The sequence below is a fragment of the Solea solea genome, chromosome 11 (assembly GCF_958295425.1).
Source record: "Solea solea chromosome 11, fSolSol10.1, whole genome shotgun sequence".
Taxonomy (NCBI): domain Eukaryota; kingdom Metazoa; phylum Chordata; class Actinopteri; order Pleuronectiformes; family Soleidae; genus Solea; species Solea solea.
In genome coordinates this window covers 450,504-476,713 of record NC_081144.1, presented here as the reverse complement: position 1 = coordinate 476,713, position 26,210 = coordinate 450,504, and the positions used below count along the sequence as shown (strand labels likewise).

General features: G+C 40.8%; 1 protein-coding gene across 1 annotated transcript in view; it reads left to right on the top strand.

Annotated features, from left to right (window-relative positions):
* Positions 1-2,681: 2,681 nt before the first annotated feature.
* ntsr1 (neurotensin receptor 1 (high affinity)) overlaps positions 2,682-26,210 on the top strand; it is a 50,171-nt gene continuing 26,642 nt past the window's right edge. Inside the window, exons 1-2 of the mRNA XM_058641911.1 lie at positions 2,682-3,373; positions 24,349-24,550. Coding sequence (XP_058497894.1) covers positions 2,705-3,373; positions 24,349-24,550 — 871 coding nt within the window. The 5' untranslated portion in view covers positions 2,682-2,704. The remainder of the gene's footprint in view (positions 3,374-24,348; positions 24,551-26,210) is intronic.

The window sequence follows — 26,210 nt, the reverse complement described above, 5'->3', positions numbered from 1 at the left end:
TAGACACAAAAAACTAATTGAAAACTAAGCATTTATATAAAAACTAATACAAACTAATAGCAAACCTGCTCTGAAAAGTAATTCAAACTAACTCAATTTAAAAACAAAAGGTCAAAAACTAAATAAAAACTGAAACTGTTAAAAGATCCCAAACTATTATAACCCTGGTGTAACCCCTATGGGTTTGACAGCATTCAACATTAGCACATTCTATTTATAATTCAGTTATGTTTATTGAGATATTTGAAGGTCATGTCTCTTACTAAGCACATATATTTTTTTGCCATGTCTACATTTCATTTTTATCTGTTGCTAATATTGTGTTTTTCTATTATTCTTATTCCTTATTTTCTCTTCTTGTGAGTTATTTAATTCTAAAGGAGCAAATGTAATGCAATGTCATTAATAATTCTGATAATAATAGATGTGTGATAGAAAAACATATTCAGACCAGCGATTTAAGCCATTAAACTATTAAACGGCTTATATTGACACATGAACGTTCTCTGAGCGCTTTTGAGACACAAGCTCGGTTTATCTCACAGTGATCACGGCTCCGTCTGTGCCAAACGGTGCAGTGACAGAAAATCCATCTGGACTTGGACTGGAACCAAGTTCCTGCTTAGAGGCGACCAGTAACGCAACTCCTCAAAGGCTGCAAGAGAAACATTTGAACCATAAAACATGATGAGCTGTTAGTGTGTCTTATTCCCCTCACATACATGTTGATGTTTTTCTACATAGGCATGTACATGTTTATGAACGTTCTGTGTGTGAAGTCCAGGCAGGGAGAGCAAAGACTGGACATCTAACTGCCATTAAAGAAAATTGAAGTGCTATAATCATTCATATCATTGTTGTATTGCTACATAAGAATAGCAGAGCATGTAAACGCACACATGCAGCCAGAGTGAATGTGTGAGTCACGCAGAGATCCATCTATAAGAACAGATGAGATACAAAGTACATTCACTGGGTGTTTAACAGTGTGAAAACAGATGTTCTCTTTGTCTCTTTTTCACTGTGTGTGTGTGTGTGTGTGTGTGTGTGTGTGTGTGTGATACATGCACACCTGTGCACTCTATAGGTTGATTGGTGTGATTGGCAGCCACCTGTGTCTGGCCCTGCTGCCTGCTGAGCAGCCAATCAGCAGCCAGAACACACTCTATAAGACCTCAGAGCCTTCTCTCAGGTGGTGAGAGGGTATGGATTAAATTGGATTGGGGATCCATGCACATCCACATCCACATTCAGAGACAATCTGGTTTGTTTGGCTTTAATGTGAGTGACAGCCTGAAAGATATAGGCCTGCTTTTGTGTTGTAATGTAATTTAGTTTGGCGCACACCCTAGGTCCTACCCTCCTGCACATTTGTTATCCTGGTTTGTGAATATTCCTTACAATTGACGTACGAGTTGTTTGGCTTCCTCTCCTTGTCCTCACTGGGACCAAAGCCTATAGTCCTAATGAGGCAGAGCATTATTTATATATTATTGGTTACAGTGGCCACTGGTGATTTTTATTTTTTATTTTTTGGGGGGGGGGTGCAATCAGCAAGTCAGTTTTTCACTTGTTACTGCATATCACCAGTAGGACACACCAAATCACCATTCTCATGTCTGATACCGTTATTTTAAAAGATTCACTTTAATGAAAATACAAATGCACAACGTTTTTTGTTGTGTATTTGTGTAAAAAGCCTTCTTCTCATACCAGCTCCTGGAGGAAGTACAGAAGTGTAATTCCTCCCTCTGTCTTTCCTTTGCTGCTTGGTGGCAACGTTCGGCTGGTCGGGTAGAGTTCTACAAGCCGATGGAAATGCTCGGCTGTGGGAGGAGAGTGAATGCACACACACAGGGAGAAAATGCAAATTATTTCATTTAGCATAAATAGCATAAATCGTCAATTAAGATGTAATCTTTGACGGCAGTTAAAGGAAAGATGTGAATGTGGTTCAGTCAAGATTAGTGTAAGAGCTAAAGCTGTCCAAATGAATGGAATTCAGTGTGTGTTCTTGTATTTGTTGCCTCAGTAGTCCTCATGGAGACCAAAAACTGGTCTTAATAACCTGACAATAAATAAATTGACAATGTGAATTGTTGTTGGGTTAAGGTTAACTGGTTATGTTGTGGTTAGAGAAAACGCTTTGCTTTGACTGACCAAATGAATGCAGTGGCAAACCTGTGTGTGTGTGTGTGTGTGTGTGTGAGACATGCTTTACTTTGCTCCTTGCAGAGGCAGCTGTTGCGCAGGAACCATTTGAGTGACATTTCCTCTGTTTTTGTCAGGGATGACACAGAAACTGTCAGTGGAACATTAGCGCGGAAGACACCACAGCCTTGGACACAATTTAATAAATACACTGCTCACCTTTCTCCGCTCTTCACTTGTGCGTCTGGAGAGAAAAACATATAGGCGCATTTGAATGTGTTCGGTTTATTGGTTGTGTGTCTTTTTTTCTTGGTTTCCAAGGTGAAACATGAAGCGACTAAATGGTAAAAGCTCCACTCACTGAATGCTCGTGCGTCACCGCAGCAGCGCCAATAACGATCCCGCCTCCTGCTGTGCCAAGTATTAAAGCTGCTCTCCTCCGACTTGAAGAGACTAAACCCTTTTTTGCTCAGATTGGTCTGAAAGTGAGATTTAGCAAATGCTTCCTCACTCTTATCCTCTGTTTCTACGCGTTCACGCATAAAAGGCGCAAATGGATTTCAACATAACGCTCTCGGAGCGCGACCTGGTCGGCTGGAGCGCACTGGCGCAGAGACTCTTCGGGAATCACTCCCTGGCTCAGTTTGAAAACAGCACGGCCGCTTCAATCACAGATGAGGAAGACTTGGAAGTCAACACGAACGTTTACGCGAAGGTGATCGTGACTGTCATCTACGTGGCTCTGTTCGCTGTGGGCTCCCTAGGCAACTCCATCACTCTGTACACGCTGCTGACCAAAAAGACCCTGCAGAACCTGCAGAGCACCGTGCATTACCACCTGGCCAGCCTCGCCGTGTCCGACCTGCTCATCCTCATACTCTCTATGCCCATCGAGCTCTACAACTTCATCTGGTTCCACCACCCGTGGGTGTTCGGGGACGCGGTATGCCGAGGTTACTACTTCCTCCGGGACAGCTGCTCTTACGCCACCGCGCTCAACATCGCCAGTCTGACCGTGGAGCGCTACATGGCCATCTGCCACCCGTTCAAGGCAAAGAGCATCATGTCCCGCAGTCGCACCAAGAAGCTTATCAGCGCCATGTGGCTCGCGTCCTTCGCGCTGGCCACGCCGATGCTCTTCATCATGGGCCAGGAGGTGCGCAAAGGCGAGAAGATCTGCACGCCTGTTGTCTCCCTCGTCACCATGAAGACGGTTCTTCAGGTGGGTGTGATGGGAGAGTTTAGATGCTTTACGCACGCACGCACGCACACACACACACAGCTGCTCTTTATGCACCGACGAAAATATGATGACTCTGGCGTCCACCAAGTGCCGTGCCAAAAAGTGACGTTCCCAATGCGCGCTCCAGCGGACCCGAATCACTTCCTGGCAGATGTCACCTTTTGGCACGACACCTGTCCCAAAGTAGCAGGCTGGAGAAGTGATTTGTATCTGTCTGCTTGTGTCACAACGCGCACACAAGCGCTCGTGCGTCTATTACGCGCGGGAACTCTCTGACGTCTGTTGATTTTCGCACAACACAGATGACACAAATCACCTCATATAGACGTTTATTTAACTAAGACTTATTTTAGGCAGACTCTTGTAACATAATCAATACAAGGCATTTTTCCTGCCAATTACGCAGAGTAAGGAATCTTACTCGCAAATATGGAGGAGACGAAAACACTGATTTTGTGAGAAAAGCACTTAAATCACGGGAAACGTGGCAGTATATATGCAGGCAGTAACAGGTGGGATGTTTTCTCAAGTGACTGACTTCATTTCTGATTAAACGTTTCTGAGAAACATAGATATTTATATTCCAGCTTCTTAAAACTGATGATTTATTGCTCTTTTATTTGCTACATCATGGATTCATGTGACTACCTTTGCAGTTTTGGTGTGTTAGTCCATTCTTCATGGACTGTATACAGATCTCAGCATCTCTGTTTGTTGAACAAATAAAACGTCATGTCACCCAATTTGAGACTCACCCTGCATCATTTTTATTAAATGCTTGTGGGGGTTTGTAAAACAAGGAAAGACAAATAAGGTTGCTTAATTACAATTTCTCTTATTTATTTATTTGTACTTTATTAATCCCTGTAGGGAAATTCCTATCTGCATTTAACTCATCCTCTAACATTTCAAAACATCATGGATATTTCATTTCTGGTTGTCTGGATCATAACAAAGCAGCAGCATGTGAAGTGACTTTTGCCGTAACAGCAGTAAATGTTGTCACATGACCTTTGTTTTGAACAAATACACTTTGAGCTCTGTAAATATAACTTAGTGATGACACTTAAGATCTACAAATGGAGGTTTCTCAAGTGACACTTTGTTCATCAGCACTGACTATGTGTCTGTCATTACCTCATACAACTGTGTGTGGCTCCTGACCCTGAGACCCTACTTCAGCTTTTAATTAGTCAGTCAAAACATCCTCATATCGCAGCCGCCCGTTTACACACAAAAGGCTGACCTATTGAAATCAATGCCCACTTAAGTCCATAGCAGCGCTGACCAGATTTGGTCCCTTCAGACTATGACTAAAATCTATGATTCCTTATGTCCGTTCTGTGAGAGCAGGCATCTTGCTGCATCTGGTGTTGTACTCCTTTGCAACCACCCCAAACTGTGCCTTTTCAAGTCAATAAAATGATGATTTCCTAGATTCCATACGATGTAAAGAACAACAGACATGATCATCCGTCGTGGCCCTATATGGATGTAACAGGAACATCTGTCTCAAAGAGAAAGAGTCCGTGAGGCAAAAGCGAGCGAGGCAGACAGAAAATACTGCACAGCTGCTGTGTCCTCACAAAAAAAAGGATTTCTCAAGGCTGTCCCCTCTGCTCGCTGAGATAAATGATACTGCTGAGCAGTTTGTATAAATGATTATGCTAATCTCCTGGGCTCTGTTTACAATGCACATATTTGACATATGGACTCAGTAGGGACATAACGAGGGGGGAAGCCCTTTTCCCCCGCGGCTCAGGACCTTCTGTCTACAGCTGATTACGTTTGTCCACAGCAATGACACATTTGTGAGAACTCCCTTTCAATTCACCATTGCTTTAATGCTTGGAAGGCGGTTAACTAGGTTCACTTCTAGTTAGTTTGGGTTCTGTTGTGATGTCCCTGAATCTCAGAAGATCTTTGAGGTTCGTGGTGTTCTTTGTGCTGTGTGGAAGGAGAAGTGATGAGGTGAGGTGTGCAGTCAGCGCTGCATGTGTCCAGTGTTCAGACTGTTTTTTAAAAATGGACACAAAAGTAAAGCCTGGGGAGGTAGAGCAGAAGTTGCAATTGGCCACCAGGGGGAGTCCACCATTGATACCAGGTATTCAGTGTCATGTCAACAGATAATTAGTTGACAATCGTTATTCACTTTCATTAGATGTCATGAGGGTGATATTCAGGCTGATAATATGGGTACCAACTGAGTTTGTCCATGGTTTCCATGGTGACCCCCCCCCACCCCACATGTTACTATAGGATAGTTGACTGTCAACTCATCTATGACTTGATGTTTACTTGACAATAAGCACATTATTAACAGATAATCAACTAAGAATTGATCAAACTTGTCATCATAATCCTGTTAACTTTAACTAATGAGATGCTGATATAACCTACAGAGAGGTAGGTTGGCAGTTACTTCACTGTACGTCACTTATCAGTTGATTTTCTGTTGACATGAAACTAAATATTACTGTTGATCACATATTAAAAAGTCAACAGTGGACTATACAAATAAAGTGTTACCTCCTTTGGTTGCAGAAGGAACTCAAATCTCTAAACATTTTTCTGAGGAGTTGATGGTGTCAGTCACTAGGTTCAGGAAAATGGTAGAAGCAAATCTCACGGTTACAGTACTTGAGTTTGTTGGGTTTTTTTAATACACCATCTATAGTGTAGTTATCTGTGATCATCAACTGCGACACTGGAATGTCTGCTTTTGCTTGTCTTTGGTATTCAGCATCACATTGAGCTTCCATATGTTTGTCTCTCCATTTTGTTTGTCTTTGCATATCTCCTCTTCCTCTTCCTCCTATGCTACATATGTTTTCTCCTCTTCAATCCATCACTCCTATATGATGGTGACTGACCAGAAACAGTTCCAAGGCTAACAACTCTTATCTTCCCATGCTTTCTTTGAGTAGATTGGCATTTATGAGCCAGACGGGAAACATGTTCCCACACCAGAGGTCTTAACCTATAGAAATCACATAAGACTTGTGTTGTTTTTTTCTTTTTTCTCCTGTTCTTTACATTAACTGGAGCAGAGTCTGGACACGCACAAGAGGAGATTGCTCCCACAACGTTGTTTAAGTGTCTGTTTGTTTGTGAACTTTGTGTGTGTGTGTGTGTGTGATGAAAGATGCAGTACAAGCTGGTTCGGGAGGGGGGCTTCTGGTCTGGAGGGTCCCCAAACACTCTGGACAACAGTGAGTGACACTAGAGGCAGAGGTCGCGTGTGTGTGTGTGTGTGTGTGTGTGTGAGAGAGATCGAGGAGGGAGGACACTTTGGGCTTTGGGTTGTGAGAGGGTAAAAGAGGTATCGGAAAAATCCCAACGGTTTCTGAAAGAACTGAGAAGTTGCACGTCAAAGCCAGCATTGTGGTTATTACAGTAATTTCACTCGTGCTGTTTCAGAAAGCTGGTGAATTGTCGCCAGAGAGGAGAGAGTGGGAAGAACACCAGTACATAGTTTCCATTATTTGGCCTGTTTTTGCACGGACTCTATTTCACTGTAAATATGTGTTACACTGCTCATATTTCAAATGTAACACGCAAAATCCATTGTTCGTGTACAACTGCTGTGTTTTTCCAAGTAAACGTTTTTGTTTTTCTTCATTTTAAATTGTTAAAACACTTTTATGGTTAAAATAAGCAAAGACCTGGTTCCTGTTGTTCTTTATCTCTGGCAAGGTTCCACGCGAGCTGAGCCGATACTAAAATGTGACGTCAACAGACTGAACAATTTAACGTTCATTTATACACAAACAATAAAATGTTCAGTTTGTCCAGATACAAGTGCAGTTACAGACAATCAGGCGGGATTAGTGCGCACATATTTGACTTCTCTGGAGAAGGTGGTAAAATTGTGTGCTAAAAGTTCTGGGGGCAGGGAGCTTATTCCACTGCTTTATAGCTTTATATGAAAATGCTGAGTGTGCAAGAGTGGTTTTACATCTGGGAATACAACACTGACCTCTGGTTGTAGATCTCGTGACTCTTGGTGTTATTGCAGAACAAAGTTTATATGGAAGGTGCTTTAAAGTGAAACTGTGCCGATGCACATGGAGGCACATTTTTATAGCGACTCAGGGACTATACTTATCGTTGGTTCAGTCCTGGGACGAGCCAGAGCCTGGGGTGCCCCTGAGCAAGGCACCCAGTCCCATCGATTCCTTCCCCTCCTTGAGATCGAAACTCATATTTTCACCAAGTTATTCACTTTTCCACACACTCACATTGTGTCTGGGCTGTGCACACAGGTACTGTGATGTCTACTATAGTAAAATGTATCAGGTTGTTGTGAGTAAAATAAATATGTCTAGAATATGCAAACACACACACACACACACAGAGGGATGATAACAATACCCTGCTTGCACAGTGACACCGGCATGCAGGGTAATAAAACCCTTGAATGTACATGTGTAACATATTTTCTGAAACACAGGCAGAGTGTGTGACGCAGGAAGCGGATGTGTGAATCAGGGAATGAGGTGAATGAGAAAAGATGTTTTTTGCATTTAAAGTTTCCTTAGTTTGAACAAATTCAAAGTGAAGTTAATTCTCAGACGTTTTTAGAGTTCTTAACCTGGTGCTGAACACTGAGCACCTGTGAGGCTGTTTAGAGTGGTTTCCTGCCGTGCTGGAGTCTCGACTTATGGTGCACAGGGTTGTGATGTTTGTGCAGCAGGAACAATCTGAATGGGATGAAGATGGACTTTTTATCATATTACTTTTTTCAGAATAGATTCAAATGTTGTTTTGTCGCTTTTATTGTCCGCTGCAAACTTCTCATTTCATTATCGCAGTATAGCATGTTTTTTTTATATAATTTCATTTAAAAAGGTTGCAGAATGAGAGACTACCATTGAATCTGAATGCACAATATTCGACTTTTTGCCAATATATCAGGAGCGATTGGTCCGATAACCAATATTTACGCCTTTCCTTTTGCAGAGGTCATTTAGTCTCTTCTGTCGTGAAATTGACATAATATTTTTCATACTCATACTAGCAGAAGTGGATATTAAATATCTGTATTGTGCAATGTAAATAAGCATAACAAAATAATGGCTTTAGGGGGCACTGGCACAGAGGTCCAGGAGGGAGCAGCTTTCTCTGGCTACTGTTTTAGTCATTAGTCATATAGCCAATATATGATATATTAATTTTAAAGCCAATATTTGCTGATAATATCCATAAATGAACCTTTAATATGATATACAGATCTTTTAAAGGTCAAAATAATAACAATAGTTTGAAAAAATAAAGGCCAATCCAGCTTCTGATGCTATGTCACTCAGTTAATTGCCTAAGATGACCTCTAATTATGAGCATTTTTCTAGGCAGGATATTCTCCGTCAATAATTCCATAGTAACATTGAGACATAATGACAAATCAGGTGATGTGAGAAATAATGAACCTCATCTTGTCTTTGTTTACAGCCTCACAACTAAATCTGTAGCATCATATGTAGCAGACATGTTCAAAAAGATATACAGATGTTTATTTTACCCTTCATTTTCCTTTTATTGTCAGACATTTTTCACAAGAATAGTTCATGCATCCCTCATTAATCCACATTCTCATAATGCCAATGATACATTTTAATATAGAAGATGCATGTCTAGTCTACTTGAGTCATGTAACCAAATCTCATTAAAACGTGCTGAAAACTCAGTTTTGTGCCCGTACATGATGAGACTGAAGGCAGGAGGATCTCTGTGTAACAGCAGTGTCGGCGTAAGTGTTTCTCATAAACCCGTTGTCTCCTGCTGTCACGCAGCCCATGTCCCTGGAAGTTATTGCAATTGCTGCAAGGAACATGGCGAATGTGATTTTTCCATCAGCCCTTTTCATTTGACTCATTTCATTTCACCACCTACAACTTCCAGGAATTTTTTTTTCCATCTGAAAATACACTATTTGAGTCTGTGTGGAGAAAAAAAAATGGACTGAATGTCATGGAAAAGGAGTGGTTGGTCATCAGTGAGTAAAGTTAAAACAACAGTACTGGAGGTCTGCTAAAACTCACAATGTGTCTCTATGATGTGACAGCGGGGACTCTTCTTCAAATATCCTTCTCATCTTCAGTGGATCTGCTCTGGCTCTGACTGGCTCTTCCTCTTGAAAGGAACCAGTCCAGACCTTCATGTTTACATCCCAATAACACCAGTAGCTCCATGGGAGCTTTGGCCTCACATAAAACAGCGTCTAAGTCTCCAACAGCCTGTTCAAAAGCTCTCAGATAGCTCAAAGATTGTGGCCTTTTCTATCCATTGCTATCAATACGAATGAGCTTCTTTCATGGTCCTTGAAAAAAATTCAAAAACTTCTTGAATCTTGAATCTTGCATGTTATTGCATGTGTGTAGTGGCGGTTGATGGGAGTCTGTGAGCCAGTGTCAGTGCCTCGTTTTGTAACGTCTCTGATTGGATGTATGATAGATAAACTTTGATGACTGTAGAGGGTGAAGCACCATGTTTTGAGATGGTTGAGTCCGTGTCTCGAACCCTGTGTCTGTCAGTTTATTATGCAAAGTAGTGCTGTGTGGTTCCTCACTTGTGATTGGACCGATGTGGTGGCCTTCCACCAAGTGAAGAGATCAGAAGAAGCCCTCCACGGTGCACTTGAGACTTGGAGCACCTCGCTCAATGTGATTCGTAACCTTGTGAACAAACAGGGTTTAGTTTTACAAATTGTTGTTTTGTGTGTCAGGAATTTTTATGTAGAGAAACACTTTATTGTATTTTGGTTTTCATCCATTCATCCACCCATTGTCTGGGAGCTGCTGGTGCTAATCCCAGTTGATATAAGGGAGAAGTCAGGGTACACTCTGGAGGAGTAATTTTGGTTATCTCCATTCTGAATAGGGTTTAGTTCGACAGGGTTTTTTGTTTTATTGATGTTAATTCTGTGTTTGAATAGCATCCATTGTTCCCTTTTCTGTTAGATTTTGCTATCATTTCTGTTGTGTTTAACATCTTTGTTGAATGCATTTAATTACCAAACGTAACCCTGGTTCCTGTGTTGCTTCCCTTTCCGCCCTGTGGTCTGGGCTGTAACAGGGTTTAAAATTCTTCATTCAGATTTACCCAAGTGACACAAACTCACCAAACCAGGCAGCAGTTGACCATCAGCCCCTGTGAGCTTTGTGAGGGGGATTAAGAGGTTTACAAAAGTCAATGTCAAGCCACAAAACTCTGTTTTCTTTTTTTGCCATTTTCTCTGAGAAATATTGTAATCTTAATTATTTTGGTTTGGGAAAACTGTGTAGAAAAAAATGTTCTCCTGTTCTTCTGTTCTGGCATGTCACAGATGACACTGCTGTAGACAAGAGTTTGTGTTGGAGGTGATAAAACATCACGACATGCAGCCTGTGCACAGACTCTGGGCTAAATATTATCGGCGTGATGTGATGGTTTCGAGTTTTCCCCTTGCAGAAAATGGGATAGATGGTTGTTTAGATATGAACAACCAGGTCAGGACAATTACAGGAGCAGTGTGCCAGAGGAAAAGATAAACGGGCTCTCTGGCTGTAAACAGTGTGTGAACACTTACTGCAATTTGTGAGGTCAGGTTCGTCATTCTCATTAAGAGCTTTATTAACTTGCACTGGAAGATCCTCTCTGTGTCAAGGAGAAAACATGACATCTTCTCTGTGTCTTCCGTATTATTCATATTATCCATACCCCTTCCTGTCCACCAGGTGCTCACGGCTGACACGACGCGTCTCCACAGCTCATTAACTCTTTTTATGTAAACCTGTTACTATTCCTTTTGTTTGTTCATTCCTTTCTCCTCTGTCGCTCTTGTCCTCCTGTGACACAGAGACAATGTTAACCCTCAGTCATGTCTGGCTCCAGCAACAAAGGAAGGTGCAACCGAGCTAATTCCGCTCGTACACAATGTTCTGCTCTGCATTCACAGACACTGAGTACAGAACATAAGCCCAAGCTATTGCAGTTACATCTGCTGACTTGTCTTAAACTTTCAGTTAGCATCAGGCTAACCATCGTATAGTTGCAGCGTCAGACTCATTGTCCTCTAAAGCCGTGGTTCTGATCTGTTTTTCCTTGAACCCCCGTCACTTGTATCCAAGACAAACCGGGCCTCCAAACCCAAATCCCTGTCCACACACAGACCAAAAGAATAAAGTAGATAGATAGATAGATAGATAGATAGATAGATACTTTATTCATCTCACAGAGAAATTCACAAAGTGAATAAATACAAACGTTTATGTGCATAAATAAACAGTAGGTTATAAGTTTTTGTTCTTTTTCTCAAAGTGTATATCGATAAAAACTGTCCTGTGCTTCACAAAATCAAAATGAAAGTAACGCCTTGTTTTCAACAGGGAATGAAGATAAAATATAAACAGGAAAGCCGCTAACTGACCTGATGAGACTTGCTTATGCAATCATGGTCACAGAAGTTCAGAGGTCACAGAGTTGCATTTACAGGTGGACCAAGGTGATACCGAGTTGTGATTGTAAAATATCAGTGTGTGATTGGGATTTTCTAAATTGAATATCCACATACAGAATCATTTGAATAACCTGGCTCTGAAGTGTCTGTAGATTTGAGAACAGGCTGATCTTTATTGTCTCTGTTGCAGGAACAATGAAAAAACAGTTTTGGAGCAAAGTGCAGCACAAATTCAGACTCAACTCGTAACAGAGGTTGTTGAATCGACCAATATAAATATAATCTGGTGATTTATTGTCACATAAATGCAGAAGAGTCTGAGTGTGTGAGGATGTCTGTCAAACACTGAAGGTGGAAACGTAGCAGGCACAGTCGTCCTCTGCTCTGTTTTGGCACATGGAAGCTATCACTAAACACCTCTCACGATGCCAGCGGCCACACACACACGTGCTCATTCAGCTGACCTCTTTATTTGATAAAGATAAATTTAATTAACCTCGACTGGCCAACCTGGCCAACTGAAGCAACCCCACATCATGATGCTGTCCCATGGCCTTTAAACAGGCACTAAGCAAAATATTGTGTTGTGCAGTTTGTGACTTCTTTGGCTGGGCAGTGTTTCTATCACACATCTTATCATGCTACTGGCACAGCCACCACGAGCAATTTGGGAGTAAGAGTCTTGTGCCCAGGGACACAGCAGCATGTAGACAAGCAGAGATTAACCTCAACAACCCACTCTACTGCAGGGTTTTTTGAATTTCTGAGGTCGGCTTTTGAGAAATGCTATTTTTTGCTTTGATTTGTTTCTTGCTTTTGGTTGTTTTTTTCTTTCAAATTAAATAACCTGAGCACGGCATCATTCTCTTTTGGAGTAAGGTTCCATTAAGGTTTCACTGATAGCACTGAACAAGCCTCGTGTTTCCTGGGGAAAAGAAAAGAAGAGAACCAATGAAGACATCCTAGTATGTCCCTTTTAAGAGGACTTGTATAGGACACAATGTTTGAAATGAGAAAGAAAAACAGAGAGAGACTTCCTGCTGGTGCTCTGACGGCAGTGATGTAGAGTCCCACAGTGAACCTCAGAGTGGACCCTCCAAGGAACGAGGAATCTATTGAATGAGTGGTAATGTTTTTCTGCTATTTGGGGGTAAATTGGTTTTGTGTTTTCTTCTCTATTTCATTGCCTCAGCACGGACATTCTGAGTGAATCTGTGCAAAGAAGACACAGAGACAGCGAGAGGGAGAGAGAGAGAGAGAGAGGGGAGCATTTTATGTCGCCACTGAAATCTTAAACATTCTGTTACTGTTGTGTAAGCAAGGATATAAACACACCGCTTTCTACCGCCAATAAAACTACACTAAACATTGGCTACGAGTCCAGACACCTTGTACAAATGAAACGTCGCACAGGATGAAATTTCAGTCAAGCACATGATTCATTTTGATTCATCTGTTAGAGATAAACAAACTGAATTATTACACCTGTGGACTAAACCTTCTACCGTGCGTCGTCTTCATACGACAGAAGCTACATAACAAATTGTTAAACATTGGCAGACTGAGCTTCCATGTTTGCATTGTATTTTGTGTATAGTGGTTTTGCTTTGACTGGTTACCTAGTTTCAGTTGGACAAACAAAGATGAACTGCACTGCAATCAGAGGTTTTATTGCCGTCTCACAATTGACTCTGCTTCCATACTCACATTTATGCCATTTTTAGTGCATAAATATTAGGAGAGCCTGTCAGTGAGTTAAACATTTAACATCACAAAGCAGTAATTATGCTATTATTATTATAACATTTGTGTTGTTGTTTATAATAATATTACATAATAGCTTGGTAATAGCTATGTAAATGGGTGTGGGACACAAGAGAGGATGAATTTTAACTTATCCATTATAAAGCTATGACTCTAAGAACGACGATATTCATGCAATACAAACGCTTTAAAGCTGAAAACTGCATTACAATTAACATTACATTACCATCATGTTCCCTCAGTATTATAAGTGTTTCCATATATTTACCATACTTGTATTATGTTGTTCCTGTACTGTAAAGTTCTACCACATAGTTAGTTAAAATTTAGAATTTTCAACTAGTAAAGCCAGTAAAAGTAGTGAATGTATGAATCTAATGGTGAGACTGCAGTTTGCAAAACAAAACGGGGACTCCTTTGAAATCCGCCTGGATGTCTTATGACCTTTGAAATCCATCCATTCAGCTGTTATCTATCGCATTATCCTCCACATGTGGGTCGTGCCAATCTCAGCTGACATAGGGCAAAAGGCAGGGTACATCCTGGACACATCTGACCTTTTAAAATATTATATATATTTAGTTTATAAAACATATTTTTACATTTGCTTAATCCAGAGTGGGATTGTTTTGTTACTGAACCAGCAGCTGCAGCAGAAACACAAGCATACGTATTTCATAATTTTTTGAATTAAGTTTGTCACCTCAACTTTCATTTTAGACCAAAGCAGTTCTGCGCAAAAAATCCTGGGTGAATAACAGCTGTTTATTGGTTTAACTCTGTCGCTCCGTAATTCATAGTTCTCAGACTTTTTCACACATTTACACTTGTAATGTATTTAAAACAAATAAATAACTATAGTGCTAATTTAATGGTAAAACTACAGATTGTAACGCCTTACCCCTCCTGAAAGATGCTGTTTCATCTTCAATTGTCACTTCAAGGGGGCCGCACGGTTGGTGCAGTTGTTGGCAATCTTACCTTTGCAGCAAAAGACACAGTTTGGCAGAAAAACCAAAGTACTTTTATTTTAATTAATCAACTTTTGCCAATAAACCCTCTTAAATGTTACACATTAGACACATAATGGAACTTTAAGCTTTTATCATTACCAGGGTATACAGTATTTACAGTGACAAAGACACATTTTGTCATCTGTCATCACCACCACAATGAAGTGGAAATGAAACACTCAAGATGCGATTAAAGGGTGGACACTCCGCTTTCATTTAAGGGATTGAACAAAATAATTGCATTGACCACTGAGAAATTATAAGCATTTTTAATACATCATTGTCCATTTTCCGGAGCTCGGAAATAATGGGACAAAAACTCAAATCATGATAAATTAAAAGCTTCTTTTAATACTTGGCTGAAAATCACTCCCTCCCTGGTTGTTTGCTGGATATTTAACTGTATATTTAATACACGTGACAGCCGTTTCTGTTGGGTTTGAGCTCAGTAAACAAGAGCTGTAACACTTCATGACAAACTGCAACTGAACGAACAATATCAGCACTCAGTCAACACTGACCAAACATCCATCGTTTCCCAGAAGAACTGCCAAGCATAGGTGAAGAGCGCTGTGTGAGGGCCACATCTGAAGAAGGTGTGAAGAAGAAGAGCCATCACAACACGAAGAGGGGCAGATAGAGATCTGGTCTGTGTGTGAGTGTGTGTGAGTGCGTGTGCATGCGAGCGGTGTATAAGAGCTCAAAGACGGGGTGAAATGTAAACCGTGAAGTGAAGGGAAAGCAAATCCCATCTCCCTTCTCCAAACTAACAGACAGAGAGTGTTTCCAACAAAAACTCCAGTCACTGAAAAATCTGCCGGGCATGAAGGCGGGGGCGAGAAAGAGCTGCAGACACTCAAGAGGTTTTTTTGCTCTCATCTCCTGTAATTGTTTAGTCTGGCGCTGCATCATCAAAAGAGCCACGTCGGCCTCTACACTCATTAGTCATAGTCAATCAAGCGCCCTGTAATCTTGATTACCAAGTACACCCATGCATAATCTCGTACATATGTTTTCTCGATGGTTTTGATTGTATCATAGAACATCTTTCAAGTAGCTGTTTGTTTGTTTGTTTGAGTCAAATTGTAGACCTATGGAAACTGGGTTTTCTATTCCCAGTTGTCTGTTTTATGGGACACTCCAGTTTAACGTGTTTGCCGACCATCACAACTGCTCAACATCTGCATTATTGTTTTCATGATTTCTATTTCAATTGCAGATTTTCTGAATATTCACCCGTACTTTAAATGGATTCTTACAACCATTAAGTTTGGACAGGACAGAATAGAAAAGAAACAAACCCTAGACCTGTGTTTCCATCCAGTGGAACACTTCAGTCTGGTACAATACGGTACACCCCTTCCAGTAAAATGGTACAGTAAAGCTAGGCTGGATTGGGTGACAGAAAAATGTCACTATTGCAACCTGCATAAATATCCCATGGAAGTTGAGGCAATTTTAAATAGCACTGTAGGAGCAGTATCTCCTTTGTATGTGTGAGTTTTCCCCCCAACCACTAGGGGGTTGTATTTAATTTCATATATTTTGCCAGGGTCATGCTGGATTATTTGAGTCATGTGTTGCTGATTGAGAGGCAAACAGTTTTCTGCTGTGCTCGGGTTTAAGTTTCGTTTTTGATTAGTTTTTTGGAAATAGAAAGTAAGCGGCCATGGAAGAGAACCTGGAAATGATTTTTGCACATAAAAACAGCTGCCATTAGCACCACAGTATTAGCCGTAGTCTAAGCACTCTACCACTAAGAAGAAGATGCCAGCTAAAAGCAGCCTGCCAATGTTGTCTGTTGGCATTCAGTCTCATTGTTGGTTGTGGCCGTCAGGCAGAGTCCTCACCCGCCGACCAAGGTACGGTACTGTTCTCAGTCAAAAACACATACATTCAAATGAGATGAGGTGAGGGAGGTACGAGCTTGTCTTTGATGTAGTATGTGAGCGGCTGCCAAAAAGTTTGCAAATGTGGCCAAGGAGCCATGCAGTTAAGTCTCAGTTTGCCAAGGCTAAGATGGTGCAACACATCCTGCATCCATCGAGTCCAGCTCGGGGTGCGGAGAATCAACCAATTCTTGGTTTGAAGTCAATTTAATTTTGAAAATTACAGTCAGCCAGCATTGGTTTTATTGGCCAAATATGAGCATCCATACAAATTAGACTCTTGTTTTTCATTCCTCTCTTTACTTACACATAAAAGACATAGAAACAGGACAACGCATGATCAAATTCTACAAAAGGTTTGAATAAGAACGGTACAGGATTAGTCAACTCAGCAGTTGTGGAGGTGGACCCATAAAAGTGGCCAGAGAGCGTATGTAGCTGCATATATATCTATTATTTATCCAAACAGAAGGTCAGGTTCAGCAACAAGCGCTAAAATCTCTCGCTTTTAATGCAGTTGTAGAAATGACAGAGTGGCAATAACATAAACACTCAATCTGACAAGTGCAATTTGTTGCTTCAGGTATGATGGTGATTAGTTAGATTAGTTTGTGCCTGTTTGACAACAACAGCTTTAATCTCTTCATCTTTTCTGTTGCACTCTTTCATCGCGTCTCTCTACTTCTCTCACATAAACATTGATGAGGCTGTCAGTGACACTCTGATTACTGGTGACCATAAGGCTGTGGATGATGAATTATTAAACACAATAATGTGTTATTATTGCCAAAGCTGGTGCACGTCAAATCAATGCAGTCTTTATATAATGGAAAGGCTTTAGACTAAAACACCTACTTCAGTTGGTAATCAACAGGATTACCAACCCAGTTACTTCTTTTTTTCCCCTGCCTTCGTCATCATCTCTCTTTAGGACACACTTCCACCTCTGTTACTTCATCGTTTCTTCTCATTCTCCTGTTTTTCACCTTTAGTCGGACATCGCTCATAAATCATCAAACTTATCTATATATAGAGAGAGAAACTGAGATGCGGCAGTGTGCAAACTGCAGAGAGGGGACAAGCGTGTGACAAATTTGATTTATACTAAGTGATTGAGGCTTATTATGTTTTGTCAAAGTGTATATTTTATACCCTGACGGTGCACTCTGCAGTTTCACATTAAATGTCACAAATCTTCAGTAATTCTCACACAGAGGACCTTTTAAAGCAGAATATCTGGATTTGTGTGAACATAAATATAAAATACAAAGATAGATTGTCATATACTGTAAATAAATGCAAAGAACATCCGTTTGTCGATGATTTAACTGTCCAAAAGCACAACTTACTAAGGGTACCAGTGTGTGCAGTGCCGGCGGTGTTTGGATATGAAATGTGAGCGATATCTGTAAAAATGTGACAGATGTATCACTAGAAACATCTGTCTCCTCTGCAGCCTCGTCACGTCAGCCAATCACTGTGCGCAGTGGGAGTGCTTTACAAATTGTTTGTTTTGGAGGGTTACAACAAAATCTGGTGTGGATGAGGGTGGGTTTTTTTTTTACTTAATATTTGAGTTCTCAACAAGCTCTTTGAAGAAAATCTGATCCCTTCATGGGAGCTTGAAAGAGGAGAGCGAGGCATGGCACAGTGTTCACACAGTGAACCCCTGCTGTGAGAGAAGCACCTGAAACCAGCCAGTGGACCGAAAGGAAAAGCCGGACAAACCACAGGTAGTCTAATTAAAGGACCTGACAAGTCAGGTTATCATTGCAGCACAAAAAAACAAAATGAATTGCACATAATGACACTCCAGATGCCATGATCTTAAAGGAGCATTCTGACTTATATGATGTGTGCTCCATCTCTTATTTTTAGTCTCTTGGCTGAGAGCAATACATTCTTTTCTTCTTCTTCTTTGCTTTATGATAAGTGACAAGGAAGACAATACACTTCCCAGCACTATACATACAGACATCTGGAGTGGAGCATCCACCATTAATCAAAGAAAACCATTTACGCTTCACATACTGGCAACAGAGGCTCAAATGATGCCTCTACCAATATGTTTTACTTGAAGACGAACAACATTCTTTCACATCTAGTGACTTATGTTTAAAGATCCAGTTTGTAAGAATTGGTGACATGAGAGAGCCTTTAACATATAATATATATATTATATTATATTATATATAACATAATAATTCACAGTTAATTGGGTAAGAATTACTGACATCCAATGGTGAGTCTGCACAGTGCAACAAACAGAGGACTCCTCTGCACAATAATAAATTAACTTTCACAATTCTCTCCACTCTCTCTCTCTCTCTCTCTCTGCCTTTTCCTACTTTCTTTGTCGTAAGCTGGTTTGTCCATTGAAGCTGCTTTTAGAAACATGATGGCACAACATGATGGCCTCCGTAAAGCAAATGCTGCGTTACATTTAGATCGGAAGTGACATCACCCACGAGTTCACTGCGTTCCACAAATGATCTTTACACTTACTCAAACATACGTATGGCTCGCGTAATTACTTTTTGCAGATAAACCCTGTGACATATTGTATAATGGACCTTTTATGTGAAAGGCTGGAAAGTACTCAACCCATCTGTGAGTCCTTGCTCTCAGTTGATAGGAAATCAATGATATGCTACTGCAGAGGGCTACCATTAAATATTGGCACTGGAGAATGCATTATCGTCCAGTCTTAAACTCCCTCCCAGGAGACTGGCTTGGATCCCTCCAAAGCAGTGAGTGAATGATAAATGTGGAATTTCAAAATGAGTTAAAGCTCGGGGAGCCGAGCTGGAGGCAGAAGCTGCGTACAGTGGCTCCGTGCCATCACCTGCACCTCATGCATTAAGAAAATGACTGTCCCTTACAGCGCACTGGCGGTTAATCTATTTTGGGTGGAAGACTTTGTCGTAAATCAAACATGCTCAGCTGGTAGCAGCAGTGACACAATTGTAGCTTGTTTAGGTGATTCGATAACCACCTTTTCTTCCTCTGATTCTCCCTCACAGATAATCTCAGGCCCTCTCAGATTAAGCGTACATAAGTGTTGTAATGAAACTGTGATCTTTAGCCCCTCCCACCCCCCATTCAATGGACCATTCATGAACAGGTCATTGTCATGATCAAAGAGTTTCGAGCACCTCTCTGCTTTTGCTGCCGCATCCCTCCCTCAGTCGTGAGTGGTCTTACTCTCCCTGCCGCTGCTTGATGCCCCTCACCCCTCCATATAATGATGGTATCAACCAGCTGATGAGCAGAGCCGGTCTTTCACCATTAATATTGTTGGGGTTCGTTCTTTTTTTTGTTCTTGTTTATCTCCCAGATCAAAGCCCTGCCTGCCACACAGTTTGCTCTGACAGAGCAAACCAGAAGATTCCTTCAGGTTCCGAGTATCCTCTGTTGCACATTATCAACGCCAAGAGAAGTTGATGAGTCCCTCTGTGTCCAATGTATGGCAGAGATTGAATATACTACTCAGAAATATGTTTTATACTGTTGGGTTTGAGTTTTCAGTTTTAATATATGAATAAGAAAATTGGCTTAGTTTACATGCGCTGCCATTTTGAGTTGACTTGTGACTATGGCACATTTTGATGTGCATTCTGTTGAAAGGTTATTTGAAATGATTGATTTGTGATAGCTGTCTGCTTTAATCCGGGCACCATCCTTGTTTTAGATCTCCAATCTATTAAACTAGTAAAAAAATACCCAAATCCAGGCGTTTTTGGTAATTCCAACCAAAAAAGGAACCACCAAAAATTTCAGTTTAAGTCTTTCCTGTAAAACGATGGGATGCTTTTCTTTTCAGCTTGTTCTGGCTCCTGTACTTGCTATGTTCACACGACTCCCTTTTGGTTTAAAAACACACTGTTCTGCTGCAGATAAGCCTGTCACCCACACTCCTATTGGCATTTTAAAGCCCTACAAGCCACAAAATCAAAACACTATGCTGGTTCAATTCAAGGTTGGCATATCGGTATTGGTACGAGACACAAAATAGTGATTTTGGAGCCATCACAAACAAATGCATGCGCTTCCCTTTCATAAAAGTGGCAAAGGTACAGCACGAGTTAAAGCACCGATGCCGATCTGTGTCCTTCATTAAGCTTGAACGGTCACATTCCACAAACAGCCAATTGTGATGCTCCAAAAAGAAGATAAAGGAGAAACATGGGCTGTCAATTTCATCATTGTACTGCAGCAGACGCTCTGGCAGAGGTCAGTGAAGTAAACCCTTTGTAATTTAACTTGTGAAGGCAAAGAACATTTTAATTTTAGTATTTTCTTGATCTAACACCTTCAAAACTTAACTGGAGTCATAACTTTATGTTATTTTCCCAGTGTGTCGCCCTTTCCTCCTCCACTCAACCATCACTAATATCTTCATTTCTGTCCCAATTATCAGCATCAAGCTTTGCCACTTTTTTGGCCGCTTTATTTTTTTTAATTCCTTTCGACTAGAGATGGGGATTTTGTCTCACTGTTAAGCCGGCATTTGCCTTGTTGCTTTTCCCTCTGCTGTACTTCAACTCTAATCAGTCATCAATGACTTGGAGGCAGGGGACCCTCTGAAGTCATCCAGGCTGTTCATTAAAGCCATTAACATTTTTCAACCGTGATTATCCCCAAGAAAAACAGCAGAGCTGCAAATGTGTGTGTGTCTGTGTGTGTGTGTGCGTGTACTTGTGAACCAGTAGAACAGAGGACTTTGACGTCGTTACACACTCACAAAGAGGGGACTCTATAACATTTTTCAAGTCCCCTCTTTGTTATGCTTTAAATCAACCTAAAATTATGTCTAAGACGCTCTGGTGAATTTTTTTAATATTAAGCAAAGTGGGGACTTGGAAGTGTGTGAGTGTTAAAGCTCATACTCAGCAGCGCTCCTGCTGGCTGGAGCAGGGATTTTAACACCTCATTCACACACATCATTTCTTAACAGACAGACAGATATACCAGGTCCACGATATACAACGCACAATGTATACCAGGACCTTAATGCCAGTTATAAACTGTCACTAACGTGACAAATATAAGCCAGCTCACTTACTTTCTGTCAGTTGTCGTGAAGGAAAAACTTGGACTTTGTAAGGTAACGTCAGTGATTATAACCTCTGATGTCGATCTTAAAATGAAATAAACAGCAGAGCACTGCTGCTGCTAGCCTCCACAAAATCCTTCACGAGATACTCTTGGTAACTTCTATAGACGCCAATTGTAGAACATCTCTGCATTGTTGGCTGACAGCTAACCAGAAATAGACGGTCTGGTTTATTGAGAACCAGGACATAACCATGCATTTAGTCAATTACTGATACTGAAGTTAAGCATTTTTTTGTATCACTTCTCATCATTTATAATATAAATAGAAAGTAATCTGTAGTAACTCATGTCTGTCACATCTCACTCTCGTTTTCTCTCTCATGAATTGTCATTCTTCACTTCACTTCTCTTCCCTCTTTGTTTTGTTTTGATCAGCAGTGTGAAGGAAATGATTCTCGCAAAAATGCATCCCTTTGATCAATTGTTTTCACTCATAAAATGCAATTAAAATATCCCTTTTGTCGTCTTGTGTGTGCTAAATTATTGTAATGAAAGTAAGTAGGACTTATCTTGGTTGCAAAAAGGTTTTGTTTTCCCTTAAAAGCATAAAACGTACTGCCTCAATTTGCTCTTTCTTGCACTATTACATGTTTCCCTGTTTCTCCTGCTTCTCATCTCTCTATTGCTTACGGAGTGTCTGATCCTACTTAAGATTTTTCCTTTTTGAATCCCCTAATGGATTTTCCGATTGTGTGACGCAAAACGAATACTAATGTCCACATGAAGGCTGTACGTTCAGGCAAATCTGGCGACCAACTTGTGTGTTCTGCCATCGAGTGAAGTCGTCTTTACTATGTGTGAGTCACAGTGACAGCAGCATGGATGGTCAGTGTACAGTACCACACAGCTGCGTTTGGGGTTTTTGTAGCTTCCCTGTTTAAAACGCATTTCCCTTTTGTGGTTCTTCTGTGAGAGAATCTGTTGCAGTTGCAGAAGTCATTTGAAATCTTTCAGCCAACCCCGTTTCCTGTCTTTTTTACTGACCCGTTTTACAACTTTACTGAAGGATAAACTGTGTTTTTCTCAGAAGTTCAAGACCTCCTGATATCCTTCACACTGAGCATCTAAACAAATTCAATTGCTGATCATCACATTCATGGAATTTTGAGTGGTTTATTCAACTCCTGGTGAATAGTAGATGCAATACTGATGTTCCCAACCCACTTACATCCATTTCTTGTGACCATGAGAAAGAATAAGTATTAAAAATGAAAGATAACATAAAAATGTGTATCTCATTTTAGAAGAATAACTCATAATATTAAAGAAAAAATGCGTTGTGAGCTTCACCACTCACAACTTCTTCCAAAGAGTCAGCATTCACAGCGAAAAATTGTCCTTTTATTCTGGGCACAGGCAAAACGTGACTCAAACAAAACAAATCCAACATAAAAGCACAGCCGTCACCCTGACGACTGAGGGTCCACTTATCTGAACCCTGCTGCCCCGTCTCTGCTCCGGTCCTCTCTCTGGACCCAGCCTACTGCAAGAGACCAGAACCACACCCCAATGCCCCAATTTGTCTTTTATTTATATTTTATTTTATAAGAATAACTAAAAATGAAATATAACATAACATGTGTGTTTTATTTTCTATAAATAACTATTAAAATGAAAGATAATGTATAAAAAGACTATTTTCTGTCAGTTTACCTGCAGTCTCGGTTTGTGGTTAAAGTAACCCGTTCATTTATTGCATGTTGTAGCTGAATATCCATCACCCCACCATTCTCTTCCCATCCAAGTGTGTTGGAGAACCTGTGTAGCCTTCATTTAGCATCAAAACTCAAAAGATGTTTGTCCATTAAAGGCAACCGTAAAAGCACGGTGGCCTCTATAGCGCTGACTCAACTCCGGATATGATTATAAAAGTCTCATTCTTGGTTGGTTAATGAAATAAAACAGTTCATACAATCAGGTGGTTGTACACTTAGAATTATTCAATCTTCAATTTTTTTTTGTCAAATGAACATAATTTCACCTAAAGATTCCACACTGGACCTTTAATGTAAGATAAGTTGAAATACAGTGGTCCCGTTTAATCTGTGAACACTGAAATGAGAGTGGGTTCAAGGAACAGAAGAGGGGTTTATTATCTGTAACTATCTGAACAGTTTATTAATTAAGGTCAGTCCTTCAGTAAGTGCTTTGCTTTCAGTGGTGAAAATTTACTTCATCATGATTTCCTAAAAGTCTTTGGGAAAAGCGCCAGAACATGGACGAGAAAAATGAATCCAATCTGTCAGCTGAGGCTGTGGGAAATGATGAAACAATCAAGACGATACTCAATTTTCACATGTTCTCAGACAATTTCTGCCCGTGCATTTCCATCCACCTGTTTTTGGCACACGTTCACGCAAATAAACTGCAGTGGAAATAACAGGCCTGTAAATAGTGCAAGGCATTTGACAATTCAAACCGCCCGAGACAAAAACAATGAGGCAGAGATAAACACTTGAGACAAGTAGCACCAGCAGCTGTTTACCCCAGTGCATGTTTCATAGTAGTTGAGCGATACACATATTCTGTCTCATCTTTTGAAATTCAGCTCAAATGTGTGGCAGGTCAATCACTTGAGATTAATTTGCACTTGTTCCTTAACTTTGATTTGATTTTGTAGCATTAGGAGAAGATCAAGATAAAAACAGTGGAAATTTTTACATACTTTCTGATCTAGATCGGTGTGTGTTGACTGTCCTAAATAGTCTTCTGTGCCTCTCCCTCCCTGAACAGGTAAATGCCTTCCTGTCCTTCGTGGTTCCCATGGTGGCCATATCTGTGCTGAATGGGGTCATAGCCAATCAGCTGCTGCGGATGTTCCGTGAGGCAGAGCAAGACAACCGAGTTTGCATCGTCGGAGGAAATCCCACCACGCTCAACGTCACAGTGGAGCCCAACCGTGCTCAGTCACTTCGCCATGGAGTACTTGTTCTCAGTAAGTATTCACACGCATCAGTGAATCATCTAAAAAATGGCGCACTGAGTACGATTTTGGGTTGTCTCAAATGAACGTGGTACAATCATGGTGATTTCTTTGATCGTGGCTCCTACATGGTTGTCCTACATCGTAACGTGAGAGGTTCAAAGATGGAACTTGTCTGATTGACCTTGACCTGATTTTGTGGTAAAGTTAGGACCAGGAGTGTGAACTGACCAGCAGTTTTATGATCTGACATGGAAACTTAGCGTTAGGGAGCTATTTTCACCAGGCATGACTGCTGAGATTCCTCAGATTCCTTGAAGTGCATGTCCATAACAATGTTTCCATACATTTCCTTTCAGTTATAGGGGGCTCAGGTGACAGTGGCGGCAGGTCAAATTAAGTTGTCCATATGTTTAATCTCCCCACCAACATTTTCCTGCGTTCACAGCCTAAATGAGATGTATCATGTCCTCATCATGCTCTGAGCCATGCATTAAAAACAAATACAGGATTAGTGATGAATGAAGACTCTTGGGGAAGCTAATACCCACAAGGAACAGGACTGAATAAAGACACATCTCTTTCACAAATCATGGTCCAGATGGTTGATAGTCACGGTCCTGGAAAACTATATTCCTGCACTGACCCCTACAATATCCCCTGAGGAAGCTGGTCACAGGCCATTGTCTGACATGGACAAAGTCCCAAGAGCCCTATCAATGATCCTGCAATGGTAAAGATTTGTAATGATAGAGTCTTATTTATTTGAGGGATTTACTGCTTTAAGCTTCTATTGCTATAGCTTTCCCAGACTTCTAGACCCCAGATTTAACAGCAGAACATTAATTAGTTTTGGGAGGATTGGGCAGGTTGCCTAAGGCTGATGGACAGCATGATGTTGAGTCACCAATGCAATGCCATGCCCTTCCTCTAAGACCCGCTTCTTGAATATACAGTACATGCAGGAGTAATCAGACTATGAATCGCATTATCCAGGTATGATAGTTAGATTTTCTTCATGTCATGTAAACACGTTAGTCCAACTAAATTGAAGCTAGTCTTAGTCAGACTTTACATGACATGAGAAAACTCGAATTATTGTCTTAGTCTGACTAAAATCGGACTTTTAACATGTAAACACACTGAGTTTTTATACCTGGGTGGTGCAGGCTTTATTTTTCATTTACTTTGAATGTGATTTTGTTGCTGACTCAGTTTGATATCCTGAATATAGACTTCAAATGCAAACTGTAGATTGTTCGGTCAGCTTCCGTGGATTTCTCTATGGTGTGCATTTAGCAGCAGTGGGAGCACCATGTTGGCTCAGAAAGCTTGATGGACTTAGCAACAGTAGCGAAGAGGGGACAGGACTTAGCAAAGGGTTGTCATTTTAAATATATGAACATTTGAATCTCCCCCATTCTCCGCCCACACACACACACAGGAAAGATTTCAGGACATTTATAAGTCAAATCCATTAAACTGTCACTGCTCTGCACTTCACTCTCATTCAAACGTAGAAAATACTTGAAACCACAACACTAATCATCATTATCACTGTCAGTGATGTAGTGGCGACTCAAAGGGGAATGATCTATGAGCTGCAGCTGATTTTATCCACAAACAAACACAACACTTCTCTGATTTGTTTTCTGCTTTTCTTTGTTTTGGT